This window comes from Erpetoichthys calabaricus, chromosome 5 (genome assembly GCF_900747795.2).
Source record: "Erpetoichthys calabaricus chromosome 5, fErpCal1.3, whole genome shotgun sequence".
In the NCBI taxonomy this organism is placed as follows: domain Eukaryota; kingdom Metazoa; phylum Chordata; class Cladistia; order Polypteriformes; family Polypteridae; genus Erpetoichthys; species Erpetoichthys calabaricus.
In genome coordinates this window covers 60663405-60685054 of record NC_041398.2, presented here as the reverse complement: position 1 = coordinate 60685054, position 21650 = coordinate 60663405, and the positions used below count along the sequence as shown (strand labels likewise).

At 36.3% G+C, this 21650-nt stretch overlaps 1 protein-coding gene across 2 annotated transcripts in view; it reads right to left on the bottom strand.

The window, feature by feature from the left end:
• Positions 1–21650, bottom strand: part of rnf24 (ring finger protein 24) — an 88892-nt gene that overhangs the window by 45894 nt on the left and 21348 nt on the right. For both annotated transcript variants that reach the window (XM_051928049.1, XM_051928050.1), the window contains exons 2-4: positions 17647–17798; positions 3040–3082; positions 1479–1520 (exon numbers count right to left, since the gene is read on the bottom strand). In XM_051928049.1, the coding sequence (XP_051784009.1) occupies positions 1479–1520; positions 3040–3082; positions 17647–17789 (228 nt within the window). In that variant the 5' untranslated portion in view covers positions 17790–17798. The remainder of the gene's footprint in view (positions 1–1478; positions 1521–3039; positions 3083–17646; positions 17799–21650) is intronic.

Genomic DNA, 21650 nt, shown 5'->3' with positions numbered 1-21650 from the left:
GCTTGTGCATTAGAGGCGGGAGGAAAAGTAAGAGGGATACCGTTTTGCCGATGTTAGCAGCTAAGCAACTTTGTCTTTCTTCTGAGGTTTCGTTTTGCTGACGTGCTGGCTTCGCTTGTGTTATCAGCAGTTAAGCAAGTTTTTTGTTTCCTCGGAGGTGGAGCCTTTACCCCAACTCCAATTCCAATTATGTACTCAACCAAAACTTTACTTTTAAAATTATTTTTCATGCCAGTCCCTGAAACAATTTCATTTACCGTTAGGCACTGAGGAAGATTACGTTTTGTACATTAGACTGTTTTTTGTGCAGCAATTCACCCATCTTCTCCTGCCTTATTCATTAGCTCTACAGATGTTCAGTGCATTATTTGTGTATTTTTTTTTTCTTGTTGTTACATTTTTTTGCATTTCACATCTGGAATAAACTAAGTCCATACATAAATCTTCATGCCAACTTCATCCAGTGCTTGGTCACAGGGGTGGGGACAACGGCTTTGCTGGTAGCCCTGGGAACAGGGCAGGGAACAGGAACCTGAGAGCAGAACGCTACTCATGCAGACACATACATCTAAACCAGTGTTTCTCAGCCAGATTTGAGTCACAGGAGGCCATCACCAGCTCTTGAAGAATATCTTTCAAAGCCAAAAACTTTACAGTCTAAGGCAAAATTTAAGGAATTAGCAATTTAAACATAATACATAGCAACAACAGAATTCCAATTCATTATAATTATAATTTCAGAATGCTGGGCAGTGAAAACATAAACTTCCTCTAAAATAATAAAATTGTTTTTTCTCTGGTTCTTCTTTTAAAAAATACTGTTATACACGTGTTATAATTATCTTTTTCATCATTTTTAGAGCCAAAATGTCCTTCTCCAGCATCTTACTAACCTTTATTACTGGCAGTTACTGCATGTATGTTAAATATTTAAGCTCTGAAGTTGCATTATCATGACAGGAAACACTTATATTTAAAAATGCACAGTGGTAATATAGATAAAATACGGCCTACTGAACAGCATGGAGTAAAACATTACAACAGCACAACTTGTCTGATGAATGTGCTGGGAAAGGGGCAGTTATTATTAGTAATGAGTAGGTCATACCTAGGGCATCGTGATGATCACATTCAAAACTATGCTTATTAAAGTGGAATTACATGTCACAGATAGTCTACATTCTTTTAACCCCCTCCTAAACACAAAAGCTTACAAAATCTGAGTAGAAATTAAAGTCACATGGCACTCTAAAAGGCACTTTATAATGAAGCTCCTGCAGGCTGTAATGGAGCCAATAGTTGGCTCTAATGCATATTCACACTAGTACCTGTGGACAAAACTGCCCCTCTGGGAATTAACACAACCATTGCCAACTTTGGCTCTGTTTATGGAAAGAAAATACTATATACATTTCCATGAAAGAAAACAACTTTGGATTATCTGGTTTATTATATTTATATTTTTACATACAGCTTACCTCATGCAAATTCAGTTCTTTCACTTTTTCCTTTTGGATAACCTGCAAAAAAATTGTAATTGTTTTAAATATTCTCTTTTTCAATGTATATATGAAATATTGATTTTTTTTTTTTATAAAACTGTACTTTTAACATTTAGCAAATGTTGACTTGTTATTATTTCACATGATAACAGGTGGTGTGATAATTGCATGATTTAGCTATTTATTCTTAAGTTGTTTTGCACACTTCACAGTTACCTTCTCTGAAAATGCCAGTGAGCACCTTTAGATCTCTTGGATTCTGTTACACTTACAAAGAGATTGGTTAAATATTCTCATTCTAAAATTCTTATTTCAGACAATTATTAATCTGTCAGTTTATTTAATATTATTACCTGTGATGTACTGTAAATATATCAATTTGCACTGAAATCATACTTTTTACAATAAGAGTACAATAAAGGCAAGTTACACATCAGATGCTGAACTGATATACAAAAGTTTTAACTCATTTGAAAGCAGTATTTCTTTTAAATTCCTATTAGTTTTTCTCAAATGAGATGAATGCGCTAGTGCAGGTACAAGGAGCAGAAACTTGTTTTTATTCTAAAGCTGTGCTCAAGTAAATCATACGGATTACTTTTCTCTACACTACAAAGAACTACAAAGATAACACAGGTATTAACTAGATGTCTAAGAAAGTTACGTGAATGAAAATATCTGGCAATATATCTGAGTTGATACCACTGAACCTGTTTAAGTAGAAACAAGCCTCCTGCAGTCACCAATGAATTAAAGAAATGTATTAGAAGCAATCAACTATTCAGGTACAATGTTGCAAAAAATCTGATGTTATATTCTGAAATAAGACTAGAAGGTGGGACTTACTTTGAAAATATACACTAAATTACCTGAGACAGTTAGCTTTTTTTTTATTATGGTTTGTAGCATTTTTTTTAAATAATTTTATATTATTAACAGGATAGGCTTCCGGCTGCCCCAGGACTTTGCTCTAGACAAGCGACTTAGAAAGCTGGAGGCATGGCTGGATATGTATATTATTAAAATGTCAGTTACTTGCATACAGTTCCACATGGCACTTCATATTTTTGTAATTTAACAAATGACAAAGAGTAATTTCTGCATGCTGATCAGAGTAAGTTGTCACCCTTACCTACATTATTTAAGATCAAGCAATTACATTCATTTACCTAAAGGGGGGATTTCTCTGGCAGTAGCATATAGTTCCAATTCTACAAAAGTGGGTAACTCTTATAAGCAGTAGGCATCTTGAAAACCCCCTCACTGACAAAACATCTAGGAATGCCTAGAGTTTTTATCCTTCTGTATTCCCCCTATTCACAGATACACTGAGCCCACTGGCGGTCAACTATTCAAAACTATGCTAACTAATTATGCTAAATTTAGTTGTCTAGTGTTTCAAAACACTCCCTTAAAAACACACCAATACTCCCATAAAAAGCACACTCAATATATGTATATTACAATATTCAATAATCTGAATATAATGCATATTTTGACTGTTTGTCATTTTTAGAAAAGAAAAAAACAAACATACCTGTTTATATGCATACAACTCCTTATGTGCCTGATGCCGCAATCTGAAAAACAGGTATTTTTGTTTTCAGAAAAACAGAAACTGAAAAAAATGTAGTTTAACTACAAAAATCAAATCTCTAGAATTAAAAATGGCACTTGTTCACATAAAGCAAGCAAAGTATCATATACAGTAACAACTTGAGAAATTAATTAATTTTGGGAAGAACACTGATAACGATTACTAAAAGAGATAAAAGTTTTTGTATGGATATGAAGTATCATTTTGATCAATCTAGCAGAAAAATGTAATCTCTCTTATATAAATGGCTTAAAAACACCATTAGTGTGATCATAATATAACTGTTAGTTCATGTTGTGGATTCTGCTAGGTTAGATTAGGATACCATAAATTAGATTACATGTTTACACAAAAAATATATAAAATAGTGATGAATACCATGTTCTGACTAGTTATGAGATACAAAAGAGCAACTTCCACTAACTGACATCCAAGATATTTTGGGGCTGAACAACACTAATTCCAAGAAGAAAATATATAAAAAAAAACAGAGAATATACTGTAGAAGTAATTACACAAAATCATCTCATGCCAAGTGAACAAGTCAAATGACCTAAATCTAGGATACAGCATAAAAAGATTAGTGAAGTGGAAATTATGTCTTTGTGCATTTCAGAGCTAATGTTGGATTTTCTCCCAAAAGGAATAGGCTGTATTCAATGACATGGACCTTTTTGCTGCCTGAATGGCTAAAAGTTCAATGTCATATTTTCCCCATAACTCGTCGACATGATGTGTTTGATTTTAACCATGTTTTATTAAAATATACTATTGATATGTAAAAACTTTATATCATAAAATACCTTGCAAATATTATGTTAAGACTCTTAGGAGAGCAGAAAGGTTAATTGTTTTAGAAGCAAAATAAAACCAGCCAATGCTTAAAGCAAACTGCATAATCAAACCATCTTTTTTGTATTAATATTTAATGTCTACAACTCCAGAATTTACATTGTGATCACAATATGCAGAAATTGATTTAAGAAATTGTTGTGAATGGTTGTTACTAAAACTTTCACATCTCCTTTGTTTTTTGCATTACCATCTGATGTCACTACCATTTTGACCATCTTATCCATCCCGATTAAGGCATAATACCTTGAAGCAAATATGTCAGGTCTTCACCTTATTCCACTGCAATCAACAAACTTCACCAGAGTCATGATACATCGAGAAGATCACACAAAGAGGCTTATGTGCAAAACGGACTTGGGATGATGGAATCTGTGATTAGAACTTTGTTGGTTTTTCTATGTTGGCATTTATTTATTGAAATTTGGCACCTAATCAGCTACCAGGTTTTTACAATCAATCACCTCTGGAATATTGGCACACAGGTGACCAACATATTTCTGAAAAATAATGACATCTTTGTGTATCCTAAGGTAACTATTATTTCAATTGGTGGCTTACACATTTAGGAATTGGGAGCATTGTGGAATGAAATTTTTTTAGTTTATTTTATTCAATTAGCCTTTTTCATATTTCAGTATTTTTTCTTCCAGCAGGCAAGGTGAAGAAATGAACACTCTACTGGCAATCCAATACGATAGCAGAATAATGAAACAGCTTCTATAGTGACAAGATGTGTTCAAATTTTAAGCAAAAACATGCTTTGCTTTGGTTTTAACAGCTTTCTCACTGATGAAATCTAGAAAATGTTCAAGCTTAATTTCATGGAAACTTCTACCTTACTTTTGCTTTAATCTTACTAGCAACTTACTTTCAGTTAATCAATTAACTAATGAAATGCATTCCACTAATTAAAAAATATTAGGCCAAAAAGTTTTGGAAAAATGTCAGTTTTGTGGACTTGGTGAAATGAAATAACAGGCTTCAATGCTTAATTACTTTGGCAATCAAAGGGAAAGTGGTGTGTAGTGCAGCACGATGGTGCAGCACACCAGGGAGGCAATCAATTGTGTGGCTCACCAAGGAAACGAGTAAGATGGGTGGGGGTCTTCTGAAGTTATCAGTAATTTGCTCTGGAACCATTTTGGTACTGATGATGATCCACTAAACAGTATCATTTCCAGACAGAGGAGCAGCTTCAGTGACAGACTGCGGTCACTGTCCTGCTCCACTGACAGACTGAGGAAACTGTTCCTCCGCCACACTATGTGACTCTTCAATTCCACCCGGGGGTGTAAATGTTAGCATTACACAAAGTTATTGTCTGTTATACCTGCATTTTTATCACTCTTTAATTTAATATTGTTTTTTATCAATATGCTGCTGCTGGAGTATGTGAATTCCCCCTTGGGATTAATAAAGTATCTATCTATCAAAAGATAGTTTTGATGCTGAAATCAAAATGTTACTACCATTCTAACACTTCTTCACAGTTTATAATTTGTCTGAATTTGGAAATTATAAGCTTGTTAAGCTAAATTTTTACTAAATGAAGTGTTAGATACATAACAATCCACTTTTTGTCTTAAAAAAATTCTTTGTGGAGGTGCATCTGTACAAAAGTTAAGATTATGCGTTCTAAAAATGTGTAAGAGGTGACAGCTCCTGTATACAGTAGGTAATGCATTATTCAAAGGAAGTTTATGACTGTTTATAGCAGACTGTTGCTTTTATGAAGCTAGTGAATTGCAATTGCTCCACTGGTGATGCCACGGAATCACTCAGGTACAGACGCGATAAAGGTCATACAAAATTCTTTAAACAACTGCAGTCATGAACAACTTTATTTAACATGCACAATAGTAAGACATGAGTCAACACAGAAAAACATTCTCCACCAATGCTGACATATTTGCCAAGTTCAAAAGCTTTGGGCTGGGGCTGCAACTAATGATTATGTTGATAATCGATTAATATGGAAATAATTTTATCAATTAATTAATTACTTGGATTGTAAAAAATTCACTTCAAATTAAACACAAAGTGCATGAAATGGAACTTTTCACAAAATAAACAGATTTGTATAAAATTTTCATAAATGTATTTTTTTAAATGAACTACTTGTAGATAATATAAACAAAACATAGGTTATTATACAACATTTATATAATAATACATTGAAAATAAACAGTAATAAATAGAAATAAAACACTTTTACACTTTTTTTTTGATGGCCACAGAGGAAAAATAATTAGGGACACAGTGGAGAAAAAAATGGTCTACTTCGTGATTAAAGTGGAAATTTCCACTTTAATCTCATAGTTTATTTTGTCATTAAAGTTGAACATTGTACACATCATTTTAAAACCGACTCAGTTATTAATCACAATGTGCTCCTGGGCCTTCCTCCTGTACCGACAACTGTGGCAGGCAGCGATTGCCACACAGAACACATTAAATTTATGATATTCCAGCTCTCTGCACATTTAGAATCCTTATGTTAAAGCATGTATGTTACACTTTACAGATAAATCATTAACTTCATTTAAATAATTAATACTGTTAATAAATGCACATGTGGGGGGGCGGCACAGTGGCAGAGCGGTAGCGCTGCTGTCTTACAGCTGGGAGTCACATCCTTGGTGTTCCCTGCCTGTAGTTTGCACGTTTTCCAGGTGGGTTTCAACAGTGTGCTCCAGTTTCCTTCCAAGGACATTCAGGTTTGGGGATTTGGTGGTGCTAAAATAACACTAGTGTAAGTGTGCTTGTATTCACCTTGCGATGAGGTGATGCCCTGTCCAGGGAATGTTTCTGCCTCATGCCCAATAATTGATGGAATGGATGCATCCTTAGAATGATGGATGTAATCATTAAACATTCATCATTCTCAGAGATATTGTGGCAAGGTGTCCTAGGAATTTAATAGATGCTTCAGGCAATTCACAGCACAGTGAAGTTGAACATTTTTTTCTCACAGTAATGATATCTCGCACTACCACATGTTGGAATCCTCCAGATTTACATAAAGTACGCAGACAAGTAGAAAGAGTACCCTGGCTGAGTAGCAGCAGCTCCTGCAGGTGCATTCGTTGCATCACATTAAGTATAAACCTGGCCTAACCACACAAGCATTTGAGGCAAATGAAAGAATTAAGTTTTATGAAAAAAAGTTTCCAGCAACTTCAAAAACAAAACACTAATTGCATCCTTCAAACTAAATGAAATAAAATTAATGGTAAAATATATTGTGACATTTACATGAGATTTTAATTACATTTATTGACTTATTTATACACTATGATATTTAAAATGGTTTGAGAATACTGACAAGATTTAATGTAATGTGAGATATTGGTTTTCATTTATATTTGGAATAATAAGAAACACTATCTCCCATTTAGCCTTTTTCCCTTTTAAAGGGCTTCCATATGCAGGTGTGCTCTAACTTTCTTCCATCATCTTCCTGTACAAATTTCATAACCTCTGCATGTGTGTAAGAACATGATTAATGGACACCCATATATTTGCGAAGTGATGACTAGGTAATTAATTACATCCTCATGAGCTATGATTATAGACTGGTTTCCAAATTGCAGCAATGTCTAGTGAAACATCAATCTATTAAAACTGTAAAGTAGGAAAAAAATCCAAGGCACATTGTAAGGTACCATGCCTCAGAGTACAATGTTTTTTGGAAAAATATTAGACATGGGGCTGCCTCAAAGATCTCTTTTAAATGTTAAATACTTTGCTTTTCTGGTAGAACAATGTTGGGTAATCACTTTTTTGGTAGCCAAATATTTGACACGGCTTGCAACATTTTCAAATCACTGGTAGATCATCAGGCAGGCAAATACTTCAGATTTTGGTAGCCTGAAAAGAATTTAACTAGCCTGAATAAAAAAAAAAACAATTTCTTAATGTAAAAACTTAGATATAGTCAAAAAATCAATCAAAAACATTAATTTTCCAAACACAAATGGCAACAATCATAAATAAATTATTCAACAATCAAGTAACAATCATTATCATCAATCAGAACTGAAACTTGTATGAACAATATGATGAATTTAAATATGAATCAGTCCACATCAGATTCTGAGTTTAAGATCTCAACTGAAACCATAGATGAAAGAGTGCCACTCCATATTGAAGGCACAGCTTTATCAGCTTCCTCCCTTGGCTTCTGTGTATTAGTCTCCAATACTCTGCTCTTTTATCTTGCTGGTGTGTTATGTTCCAGGTGTCTTAAACCTTTTCCAAAATACAGCCAGGAACTAATTACCTTGTCAGGGCAAAAAATTTCAAAGATTCCCCATTTACGGAGAGATGCATGATTTCATTCAGTGATTCAGACTGTAGAGAGGTACGGTATATTTTCACTTGGTTCATACAAGAAAATCTTCTCTCACAGATTGCTGTAGATGGACTAAGTGTCCACATTAATTTTACCAGTAAGAAGATATGAGAAAATCTCTCTACAAGCAATTTAACTCGATTACTCAATGCTTTGAAAGCTACATTTTTTCTTGTGGAATTTTCTCCCTCTCTTCCTCATTTAACAAACAGAGAAAAAATGTGTGACAAGATAATCCACCTCTTCATCCTCGTAATTTGTCAGTTCTTCTCTCGGGTGGGGAACACTGGAAGGGTCAAAAACTGTGAAACAAAAGAGAGTCTTTTCAGACTGATTTTTAAGTCTGCTATCCATGTACTTAACTGTGTTGTAAATAATCTTCTAAAACTCTGTACCAAGGTTGTCTTAGACTGTGCTTTCACTTCTTCTAGCAGGCTGTTGGCGTTTTGTGAACCAAGTTCCACAGTAGCACATACTACCATCAACTTTCACTGTGAACTTTGTTTCTAAGGCTTTCTAGGATTCTCTTGGTTTTGTTCTCAGGCTGAGTAACCGAGATGTGGTGCTCTCCACTAACTGATTTGTTTGCTTGATGTTTAAGTGGTTACACTGAAAATCAGTACTGCACTTAGATAAGATGATACTGTAGTCCAACATGAAATCTAAGAAGTGTACAAAATTTCTTGGTCTTTATCTCCTACACCAGCTCACCATTATTTTTCACATACCTGACATGAACCAACACCTGTTCCATGTGTCTGTGCTGCCATCTGCAAGAACTTGTAAAAATTTGCTTTCTTGTATTTCCTATCCAATCTGATGTCTTGACGTTTGTGCTATTTCTCCAATAAATCCTCTGAATGCATGATCATTGTGATATGCAGAACCAAGATCTAGGCCATTTCCTGCTTGAACTTTCCAAAGGCTGTTAAATGTTGCTCGTGGTAGTTCACTTTTGGCAGCGAAGTATGCTGTTCTGAAAAGTTTTGTCAGGACTTCATGTTGTGTTTTTTTTTCTGTTTTATTATGTTCTTTGCTATTGGTGTTTGTTCAAGGAATGAAGCTGCAGTCTAGGCTCTCATTCGCTTCTTATGATGGAAAAAAGATTTGTCATGCTTGCAGATAGTGTTTTTCCTAAAATGACTGGTTCAAGTAACAAAAGCGCTCGTCAAGTCAGAAATCGTAGGGAGCTGATGACACACCCAACAGAACATTGTGTCGTTTACCTTATCATGTTCCAAACATGGAAATTCTTTTTTCCATGAAACCAAAAAACTTTCTTTTTGCCTCATAGTCAGTTATTTCTGAATTCTTCCGCTTTGTGGCAGTCTGCTCTTCTTGCTCTGTTCCCTGTTCTTTGTTCTTATCTGTCTGTTGTGGCTGAGTAGGGTGGAAATTTTGGCGTAAATCCAAACTCCACCTCCTTCTTAAATTTTCACACACGCACGCACGCACACACATCCACGTGTCAGCAATTTCACAGGCTATAATTTAATTAGCTTCACAGCCCAATCAACTCTACAGAGCCCCTAAAGGGACATGGGCAAACAAAATAATCCTTTTAAACTCTTGTGTGAGCACCACAAAGTTTTGCATGAGCACGCAAAACTGTAAAGGACTTTTTAGTTTGCCATGTTCCTTTAGGGTCTCCGTAAAACTCACTTAGCAAGTGAGAACTACATGCCTTTACAAGGGGTGGCAGCAATGTACCAATTGTGTTTGCCAAACATCATTTGAAAGAGAGCAGAGAGGAGAAGTAAATTCATTACATACATGCACTCTCTGTAGACAAATCAGCGTAATTAAAAACCTGCTTGTTCCATGATCGTTTTTTTTTCTTCATTCAAATAGCAAGTCATGACAGCAGACAAAGTGAAAAAAAGAGGGAATTTGATTTCTCTCAGAGTATAATTTCAGGGCAGTGTTAACTTTTTCTATCAGGCTGCCAAAGTGTAATAGCCCAGGACATTGGGCTACCAATTTTGCAAGCCCTGTTTGACTTCTGGAAATTATTTACCTTATAATATTAACCAGGCTATTACATGAATATTAAATGATAAAAGCAAAGATTGTTGAAGAAAGTAATTAAAGTTGTATGTTGCACATTATCTACCTGGCTAACTTCTCTCTCTCTCATTCTTTCCTAGGGCACGAAGTGGAAGCGGAAACAGAAGCAGACAATGGCCGACAGTGAGATGAATCGCGTCGTCGTCATTATAGAAGAACTCTAGGCTCTCGACAACTAGATCCAGAAACTCCTGGCCAGACGGAGGTACCTAAGGGATCTGAAGGCTCGGCTGCTGGAAAAACCATCTTCGTCATCTGAAATCGACGCAACACACTGGGTTTCACTAACATCGACTCCACGTTGTGCCGCTCATCTCCAAGGCCACGTGAGCTTCACTCCCGCGCCTAGTCATGCTCCGACGATGCCACAGATGAAGACCTTGGCTTGTTTCAGCTATGCAGGCGGGAGTTCAAGGCTAAAACACCTCTATCGGCACAGGCGAGCATCTCAACCCAGAACCGGTTCGACCCTCTCCGCGCCCCCAGTTTGCCTTCAACCCCAGGTGATGTAATCGCGATGGGTGATTCAATTGTAAGCAGTCTTAAGACTGCTGTAGTTAAGCCCCTACTCAAGAAAAATAATCTTCACACCTCTGCTTTTGAAAATTTTAGACCCATTTCTAACCTGCCTTTCTTAAGTAAAATTTTAGAGAAGACGGTCATTATGCAGCTAAATGACCACCTCAATAAACATGCTATTCTTGATAAGTTTCAGTCGGGTTTTAGAACAAATGACAGTACAGAAACTGCACTCGTTAAAGTAGTAAATGACTTGCAGGTAAATGCAGACAGAGGCCATTTATCTATTCTCATCCTCTTAGATCCGAGTGCCGCATTTGACACCATTGATCACAATACTCTTAGAAATCGCCTTAGTCAATGGGTGGGCCTCTCTGGCAGTGTCTTAAATTGGTTTGAATCCTACCTGGCAGGTAGAAATTCTTTGTTAGTTGTGGTAATTACAACTCAAAGACACATGATATTCTATATGGTGTTCCACAAGGCTCTATGCTGGGTTCGCTACTCTTTTCGATCTACATGCTTCCATTAGGTCTGATTATCTCGGGGAATAACGTGAGTTACCACAGCTATGCTGATGACACGCAGCTGTATTTATCAATAGCGCCTGATGACCCCGACTCTGTTGTTTCACTAACACAATGTCTTACTTGTGTTTCTAAATGGATGAATAGTAATTTTCTTAAGCTAAATAAAGAGAAAACACAAATTTTAGTGATTGTCAATAATGGATATAACGAGGTGATTAGAAACAAATTTGATGCATTAGGATTAAAAGTCAAGACGGAGGTAAAGAATTTAGGGGTAACTGTTGACAGTAACCTGAATTTTAAATCGCGTATTCATCAGATCACTAGGACTGCATTTCTTCACTTAAGAAACATAGCAAAAGTTAGACCTCTTATATCATTGAAAGATGCTGAGAAATTAGTTCACGCTTTTGTTTTCAGTCAACTAGATTACTGTAACGCACTCCTCTCAGGACTACCCAAAAAACACATAAATCGTTTGCAACTAGTGCGGAATGCAGCTGCTAGAATCCTTACTAGGAAAAGAAAATCTGAGCACATTTCTCCAGTTTTGATGTCACTACACTGGTTACCTGTGTCATTCAGAATTGACTTTAAAATACTGCTTATGGTTTACAAAGCCTTAAATAATCTCGATCTATCTTATATTTCGGAATGTCTGACACCTTATATTCCAAATCGTAACCTTTGATCCTCAAATAAGTGTCTGCTTAGAATTCCAAGAGCTAAACTTAAAAGAAGTGGTTAGGCGGCCTTCTGCTGTTATGCACCTAAAATCTGGAATAGCTTGCCAATAGGAATTCGCCAGGCTAATACAGTGGAGCACTTAAAAAAAAAACTGCTAAAAACACATTACTTTAACATGGCTTTCTCATAACTTCAATTTAGTTTAATCCTGATGCTCTGTATATCCAGTTCATTATAATAACTATTCATTCAAAATCTGTACTAATCCCCACTCTCTCTTCTGTTTCCTTTTAAGTTTTGCTCTTGGAATTCTAAGGAGACACTCAGTTGAGGATCTAAGGTTACGATTTGGAATATAAGGTGTCAGACATTCCGATATAAGATGGGGTGATATTATTTAAGGCTTTATAAACCATAAGCAGAATTTTAAAGTCAATTCTGAATGACACAGGTAACCAGTGTAGTGACATCAAAACTGGAGAAATGTGCTCGGATTTTCTTTTCCTGGTAAGGATTCTAGCAGCTGCACTCTGCTTAGGTGAACAGTTTAATTTCTGATATGCAAAATGAAAGTCTAGGAATTTCTTGTGCAGTTGACTTGATACTAGAATTGATCCTCACTAAACAAAGCACATAATTTAAGCAAATCCAAATACCCAAGAAGAATAGTCTACATTGATCAAAAACTTTTAAAATCCTATGTTAAACAAACTTGGTTTGCTCATTAGGCTTAAACAGATCTCACAATTATTAATGAAACTGGAACAAAGTTTTGCTAAATTAGTATTCACTATACACACATGTTCCCAAAGGTCATGCAAAAAAACAATTTCCTAAAAGTATAACAAATCAAAAATCTTGAGAACAACTATTAAAATTGCAGTTACCAACTTCCGCTTCTTGGGCATGGATGCTGTACATTGCATATACTCTAAATAAATACACTCATTATGGTGCAAGAATCATGGTACAAATAAAGCCAGATATAAAGACAGATGCCACAGTGGCATTGGAGAAAACAAAATGGAAGAATACATAATTTTGCAGGAAAGCAACTATTGTATGTTAAAAAACGATTGTCCATGTCAAAAAAATCTTTTAAAGGGAACATTTATTGTGAGGTATAATGCAAAATGCTTCAGGTACCTTGTCTTGCAATTCCATGTATCAATCAGATTTACCATCAGCATGTCACAACACAAACCTAGAAACTAAAGGTTTGGTAATGCCAGCTACTGACTAGTGTTTGACATTGTGTACAACATACTGTGCTTCAAATTAGCCATCATGATATGGTAAAACAGTTCAAAAATGTTACATTATCTTTACAGTTATGGTGAATCAGGAAGATTCTCCTGGAATGGAAACTGAGTTGAAATGTACACTAGTCATTCTTGGTCCTCTGTTCTGAAAGAACCAGAAATGTGAGCCATGTTTAATTCAGCCCTATTTGAGAAAACAATATCTTAACACAAAAAAGTTTCACATAAATTATATGTTTTACTAATACGACATAATATTTTTATTTTTTCATGTTGCTTACTGCCACAGTCTATTTAATGTCTTCACTTTAACACTTGAGAGGACTATGTCTTTTAGATAGTAGATAGACAGATAGTTCTGTATTTTTCCGATGGGAAAATTTAGCTCTTAGAGAAGTTCAAAAAATATAGAAATAACACAAAACAATTACCTCTTCAAATATACACAAGAAATACAAAAAAGAACAAAAATTCTGACTTTGCTAAAGATGACAAATCAGCCACAGTGATGCATATAAACTGTGTCTTGCTGTAGGTATTAAAGACCCTCAGGAACCTCAGTAGTGTTTCTTGAGACATTTCAACTTTAGGTGGAAAAATACAATTAATTTCATATTTCAACTAACAAGAAAAGTTCTATTGAGATATAACTAATAAGAAATTCTGAAATTATTACTCTTAAGTTTGATATATTAAACAAATTCAGAAATATAAACTGATTGGTGGATAAAAAATAATTTGGAAGCTTATTACTATGCATGTAAAAATTACATATCATTAGCTTTTGTGTTGACAGAAAGGGACATTTCATACTACCAGAATATAATTTAGAAGTAAACCATCAAATTTTAAGATGATTTAAAAGGTAATATCAACTGGGGTTGTGATAGAAAAACTCTTAAGATTCAAAATCCTTCACAATTACTATCTATGCAAAAGTTTGCAAGCTATTATATCTGTCTGTTTGTTTAGCTGCTCTTCATCACACTTCCAAAATGTAGCATCCTAAGTCTTTTTAGTCCTATATGAGTGAGCAGGCCATATAATACAATGTTGCTCATAACAGGGTTCATTCCTTGCCTTATATTTGATGCCCCTGAGGCGTTAATATTTTAAAGGCAGCATCCTATGAGAGCTGAACCCAATTAACTTTTTTTTGACAATTATTAAAAAAAAACAAACCTAACAACAACAAACGTAAAACACAGCATCTCTACTATGAGCGCTACTTCTGAAAAGACAGACATTAAATTAAAATAAATGCCTTCACAGGGTATATAACTGCACTTCCTATAGACTGTTAGACAAAAACGTGACTACCCAGGAAAACCTGCTGGCTAATTTTATGTAGAAACAGTGCGGCAAAGTTATTAGGACTTTGAACCCGATAACATCTGCTTTTTCAAACTGGCTGTATGCATCTACAGTAAAACCTTTTCAGAGTAACAGAAACTATAACTCACAAAAAAGTGCTAAAAATAAAAACAAATTGCTAAGATTAGTCTGTTTGGCATATACAATATTAACAATCAACTGTACAGCCTAGTGGACAGTTACACATTCTCTGCTCCTGTACAGTAGACACTAAATACAGTATGTGGTATATATCAGCTTTCAGAATTGTAGTTGTGGGCTTTGAGGTACTCTGGTTTTCTTTCCCTATTCGAAATGCATTCATATTGTACTAACTGGTAGTTCAAAACTGCCCAAATATTAATGTGTGCAGGAGTTCCATCAATGGTTACAAGATCTTATTAAAAGGGGTTACAGATCTGATATGATTTGTCTTGATTTTATTATTTCTATCAACAAATTCTGAAACTTTAAATAAAGATGTGTACTCGTCTGCTATCAACTGTTAACTTTTCACAACAAAATGGTAAATTTAAAATGTTGATGTTACTGAGTCAGGTTTATTGCTCAAATTAGGAAATGTCAATAAAAAGTACAAGAATTACAATTCATGTAATCACATGGAAGTTTAACTTCAAAGAATTCACAATATGAAGACTATTAAACCAGAGGCTAGAAATTTTTTTGTGTGTGTTTTGTTAGTGAAAATAACCAAAAACGTAAACAATTCAACAAGTGGTAACTGCTGTGGAAAAAAAAATTGTTTTAATTGCATGCTTAACATAGTACTGGAAAATGTAATATCCAAAATAACATGCAACATTAAACTTAATGGTTAAAATAAAAATTGCAAATAACAAAAGGTGACTGGAAAGCACTACAGTAATCCCTCGCTACTTCGCGGTTCACTTTTCGCGGATTCACGACTTCGCGGATTTTATATGTAAGCATATCTAAATACATAACGTGGATTTTTCGCTGCTTCGCGGGTTTCTGCGGACAATGGGTCTTTTTACTTGCTTCCTCAGTTGGTTTGCCCAGTTGATTTCATACAAGAGATGCTATTGGCGGATGGCTGAGAAGCTACCCAATCAGAGCACGCAGTTAAGTTCCTGTGTGCTGCTGATTGGCTCAGTGACAGAGTGTTGCATTAACCAGGAAGTCTCATCTCACTCATTCATCATTAACGTGCTAATGCTTGAGGGGCCGTGTCCAAGCACCAACAGAAGATGCAAATGATGGCAGAAAAGGTAAAAGTTTTGGATATGTTGAAGGAAGGGAACAGCTACACCGCTGCAGGACATCGATTCTTTTTATTTAAAAAGGAGGAAAAGCATATAAGATCTACGGCCGCAGTGTCCTTTAACCAGGGTGCAAAACGAGTTGCAAGTGGACGTGATAAGGCAGTAGTCTGGATGGAATCTGCTTTAGGAATCTTTGCAACAAGGTCGACGACGTCACGACTGCCTACAAGCTGCTACGTGTACTTCGCTATACAGTACGTGTAAACTTATCTACCGATTTCATATTGCTTAGCAGTTGTCCCTGTTTTTAATAGAGTAAATGGTGGGTTGTAAACAATACAGGGAGGGTTTAAAAACGTCCAAATACACGTTAAATAATTAAATAAATATAGTGTCCCTACTTCACGGAAATTCAGTTATCGCGGTCGGCCTTGGAACCTATCTCCCGCTATAAGTGAGGGATTACTGTATTTGCAAATGATGCAAAGGAAAACCTTGGTAGGTCTGTTCAGTACTTTTACTTGTTACTGTCTTTAAGGTTAAGGCTGTTGTCTAAGTCACAAGGGTAGACGCCTGCAAACCATTGTTACGCATTGACAAAAGTTGCCTAGAGTGAACTGTTTGATTTTATTGGCTAGATTGCAGTAAAGATTGCAAGGTAAGATTACCTGCAGATTTGAACCGAATGTTGCATTTTTCAATATTTATTTATTTATTCATTCTTTTTATAGTACAATATCTAATACTGGTTATTGCTATCATCAAAAGAACTAGCTTGTAAAGTAGTTTTGCTTATTGTTGATGACTTTGATACTATTTAATGGATGAGGATTTTGAACAGTCAGAAGAAAGAGGAAAATTACAACAAGTGTGCTGCTGGATTACCTCAAGTGCGCATGACGGAGAGATCACCATTACTCTGATGTGTTTTACTTTCAGGTGCTCTGGTAACATGGTTGTGCTCCTGCACAAAGTATGTTCATTTTTATGGATCTTCCCAGATTTGAAGACTCCATCCATTTGAGTTTTTTCGTTTTTTGTACCTGCACTATTTGCACTGTATCTGAAAATGTGATTAACTCTTGGTCAATGAACTACCAAAATGATAACAAAATTCATTGGTAACTATAATCTTCATTAATTATTATCAATACCACTGATTAGTTATTGCATACCTACTATGCTAAGTGCAACAATGTGAGAATAACACTAAGAGGATATTGTACATCAAAGAGCGCAGTACACCTACAAAAGCAAAACAATGTGTTATCCTCTTATTTTGCACCTTTTTATCATTAGCACTTTTGCTTTGTCTCTTATTAATTGTAAAAGATATAAAAGCAGCATTCTTGGGAATCTTGAAATTGTATCCATCAGTTTTCTAGGAAAATTAGCTGAACGTTAACAAACTAGTTTTGGCTGAGTGATGCGTTCTTATCCAAAAATTTGAACACATCCTTATTGAACGCTACTTTCTCTACCATGCCCAACAGCCATGGCCAACAAAGAAGATCTTTACTACTCAATAAGAACAACATGAATTCAACAGTTCCCTTAGCATTATGATACTATGATATAACAGAACATTTATACAGTATGCAAAGTGGATGTATCTAAATACATACGAACATACTCATACAAACACAAACAAGCTCATAAATCCATTTTCTTATTACCTAATGAGATAACAGCAGAAAAGTAAACTGAGGATGAAGACAAATATTGCTGTCCCAAAAACGACAATGTAGATATTAAGTGGCAGATTCTGGAACCCAATGTTAGGCATCCTGAAACTGTAGTGTTGAAACTCAGTGCTCATGGAGTGGGCCTGTAGACAGAAAGATGACAAAAATGTTATACATTGCCAAACACATACTGGTCTGTTACTGTTATGGGAAGAATTTTGCTTCTAAACATTGTGAACAGTTTAACTTTATAAATACAGTGGTACTTCAGTATACATCCTTAATCCGTTCCAGATCCTTTGACTTATACCAAACAGGACATATACCAAACAAATTTTTCCCATAAGAAATAAAGGGAAAATGATTAATCCGTTCCCATGAAAAAAAATCCTATTGTTATTGGTATATTATACATTGATGGGGTTGTATAAAATAATTTAAACACTGCTTAATACTAAGATACATAAATAAAAAAGCAATTAGATGAAATAAATAAAATTTAACCTCACTTTACTATTTAATAACATCTTTGTTTTTCACAATCGTAGATACCGTCGTTCTCAGCATATGGTATGCAGCAGCCATGTCCTGGATACGCATGCCACCTTCATACTTTTCAACAATCAATTAAAATTTACGCGAAAAAACACAAAATCAAATGAAAATTCACATAGAGTTATAGCGTGGGTTGTTCACCGAATGCTAGAAACTGGCGTACTGACACTCGTGGGCAGCGTAGGGTAGCGTGCGGTGTGACGATGCAGGTCCGCTCCACGCTCCCATACGTCCTTACGGGGAGTCCTGAACCCGACAGCGTCGGTAATGTCAACGAGATGAGCTGACAAATGAGGACAATTCTCAAATGAAGCCAGGGGATAATGCAAGAATGCCAAGTGCTTTTATTTAAAACAAAAATCAGTGTCCAAACAAAAAGTGCAGTGCATCTGGTTTCAATAAATAATTATTTAATAAATATCCATAAAAACAAGTGTTCTGTGGGGATAAAAACAACAATAAATAAATCCGATAAAATCCGGTTACAAATGCAGTCTCACTCTTCCCAATCTCTTCCCAATCACAGCCCACCTATGCAGGTGCGACTCACTCCAACTACATCAATTAACTTCCCTGCGGTTGTGCAATCGTGCCCACGTCTATACGGGTTAAAACCTGGCCCTTTTTTTGAAGCTGCGGACCCGCTATACCATACGCGGTGTTCTAGCACGCGAGTCGTATTCCAAACAGAGGTCGTATACCAAGCAAAATTTTTCGTGTCCAAACAGGACGTATACCAAGTTGGAATTATTCCAAAGCAGACGTAAACCAAGGTACCACTGTACTTGAAACCCAAAAATGCCTTAACTTTGAATCCTTTTAAGGGTAACAGTATGCTCAATGCAAACTTAAATATCAGAAAGTCCTGTTTAAATTTAGAGACAGCACTAAACATTAATCTGAACAAGTATTTTTCTACAAGGAAATAAAATGTACCACAGCAAAATCAACTGTACTCCATGTTCTTCAGTCCAAATTAAACAGCTATCTTTGTAAATGAAACTGCTAAAGTAAATCAATTTAAAACAATTTTTAAAATGTATGCCATATCTACGTCTAGTTATAAATTTTACATCCAATTGTAAATATTTAGCATTTGTGGAGCACTAAGTGCATTTAGGACTATAAAAAGGCAATATTTGAAAATTAAAGCCTTATCACATTATTTTTCTTATTACTCATCTGACATTCAATGATAACATCAAATGTACAATATTTTGTTCAGATATGTTTTATGAACAGCTTTGTTCATGGTTGGTTAATTCTGAAAAGTTTCAATTTATCATGAGCATATTTATGCAGATAACCACATTGCCTCAATTCTGGCTCATCTGGTGTCACCAATTAATCTAGGATATAAGTCACTGAAATGAGGGAGGATAACCTAGGTACTTTGACAGACTTATAAGGGTATAGAAAGAACATGCATTGTCCACACAAAAAAACAGAAAAAAACAGAAGCTTTAACACAAACTGATGAAAAACGCGAAAAGTAATCTTTGAGGGAATGTCATAAACAAACGAAACTTGTAAACATATAATAATAATAATAATATTAAAAACTCCATAATATTCCCAAAATATGGGGACACGTAAGATGAACTGAGTCATAGGTTTTTCTCATCAGGTATAACTGATTGAAGTATATAACCTGCTTTTGACTTACATGAGCTGGAGGACCTGCTCCATCCCCCGTACAGGCCTTTTTACAGGTGCTGGGTCTGATGAGGCAGACCATCGAGCAGCTGGAGAGGATGGCAGAGGCGCCCCAGAAGAAATTGCAAGAGTGGCTGGGGCGGCGCAATGCTTGACTCTCTGGCTGCCGTAATGTGGTGGTACAGGCGAGTCTTTCCTGTACCGTAAATAAAACTGAGTCTCCTAACAGTACAGCACGAAAGTCCATCTGCTCAGGTGCAGCAGAGGGACTCGCTATGAGGAGGCAGAGAGAAACACCCACCTCAGCTGGGTGCGAGGTGAAGCAGGGCTTTCCCGTTCTGTTTTCATGCCCAAAAGGCACGGGAGCAAGACGGAGGCCAGCGCTGTTATAATTGTTGGAATTGTGGCCACGTCTGGAGGTGCTGTTCGTTTAAAACGGCAGTGGACCCCAGCGGATGGCATCGGGGAAGCACCTCCCTGTCCCTCTCATCTTATTGTTTTACAGGAAGGACCCGTGGACCCAACAGCATCAGAGCCCCACATGGCTCAGCTAAGGGTGGGGCAGTGTGGCAGATGGCCGGGACTCTTGCCCGGCCAATACGCCTCTTCTTTATATGGTCCTGGGGAACAAGCAGGGACTGAACAGTACCTCCCCCAGGACGCTAGATGGCAGCCTCCCTGGGTGGCAGTGGTGCCTTGGATTCCCGCAGGGCTCCATGGGAGATGGAGTTCTCTACAACCCTGTTGTGATCCGAGGGTGCCACCAGGGGGCGCTGCAGTAGTTCCGGAACCCATGTGGGCGTCTCTTCCGCTACACCCAGAGGAGAGGTGCAAACAGAAATATGTTGTCAAACAACTAGGGCACTTCTGGGTGTGCTATAAAAGAAGCCAGCAGCCACCACTCTGAGAGCCAGAGTCGGGTGGTAATGGATGACGCTTGCCGGAGGGGAGTGGTTGAGAAAACATAAAGACAGAGAAAGAGAAGAAGAATTGTGTGGGCTTGTGCTTATTTGGGACCATGTTGTCCCTGTGGGAACGGGGAAGGCGTTGCCCACAGGTGAAGAAAAGAAAAATAAAACATTTGTTTTATCAGTGTGCCTCTTGAATCTGTCTGTGCTGGGTTGAGAGATGGTATAGCGGCTTTAGTCACTTATATATATATTTTATTATATTATATATATATATAATTATTTTTTATATGGTTATGATTTCCGTTTTAACATCACAAATAAAAACTGAAAGATGACAGAAATGAATCAGATTATTTTGCAAAGTGAAAAAGAATTGCAACATTATTGTATCATGAGGACCCAAGTGTCAGAAGAATATTTTAACTTCCAACGATAACCACCTCTGCTAACTAGTGCATGCTTTTTTAGGAAAACATTTTAACATAATTAACACACATACACATACACATACACATACACACACACACACACACACACACACACACACACACACACACACACACACACACACACACACAAGACCTACCACTAGTCCTGGGTATTGTTCTGAAATCTGTCTTTGTATAGGAGACATGTATGACCAACACACATGGGTATGGTAAGGCTGTTGTAGTCTGAGGTACTGTTTGTGCACTTATAACAGTTTCACATTTTGTTACCATTACCATTCACAATAAGTACCAACATTTCTGCTTTTTTTTTTTTTTTATCCCTGCCACCAAATATATTTTCAGTACATTTAGAAATATGTGGATATGTGGCTGCATACACAGACACACACTTTCTTATAAAATTTTCTTGTTCAATCATTCA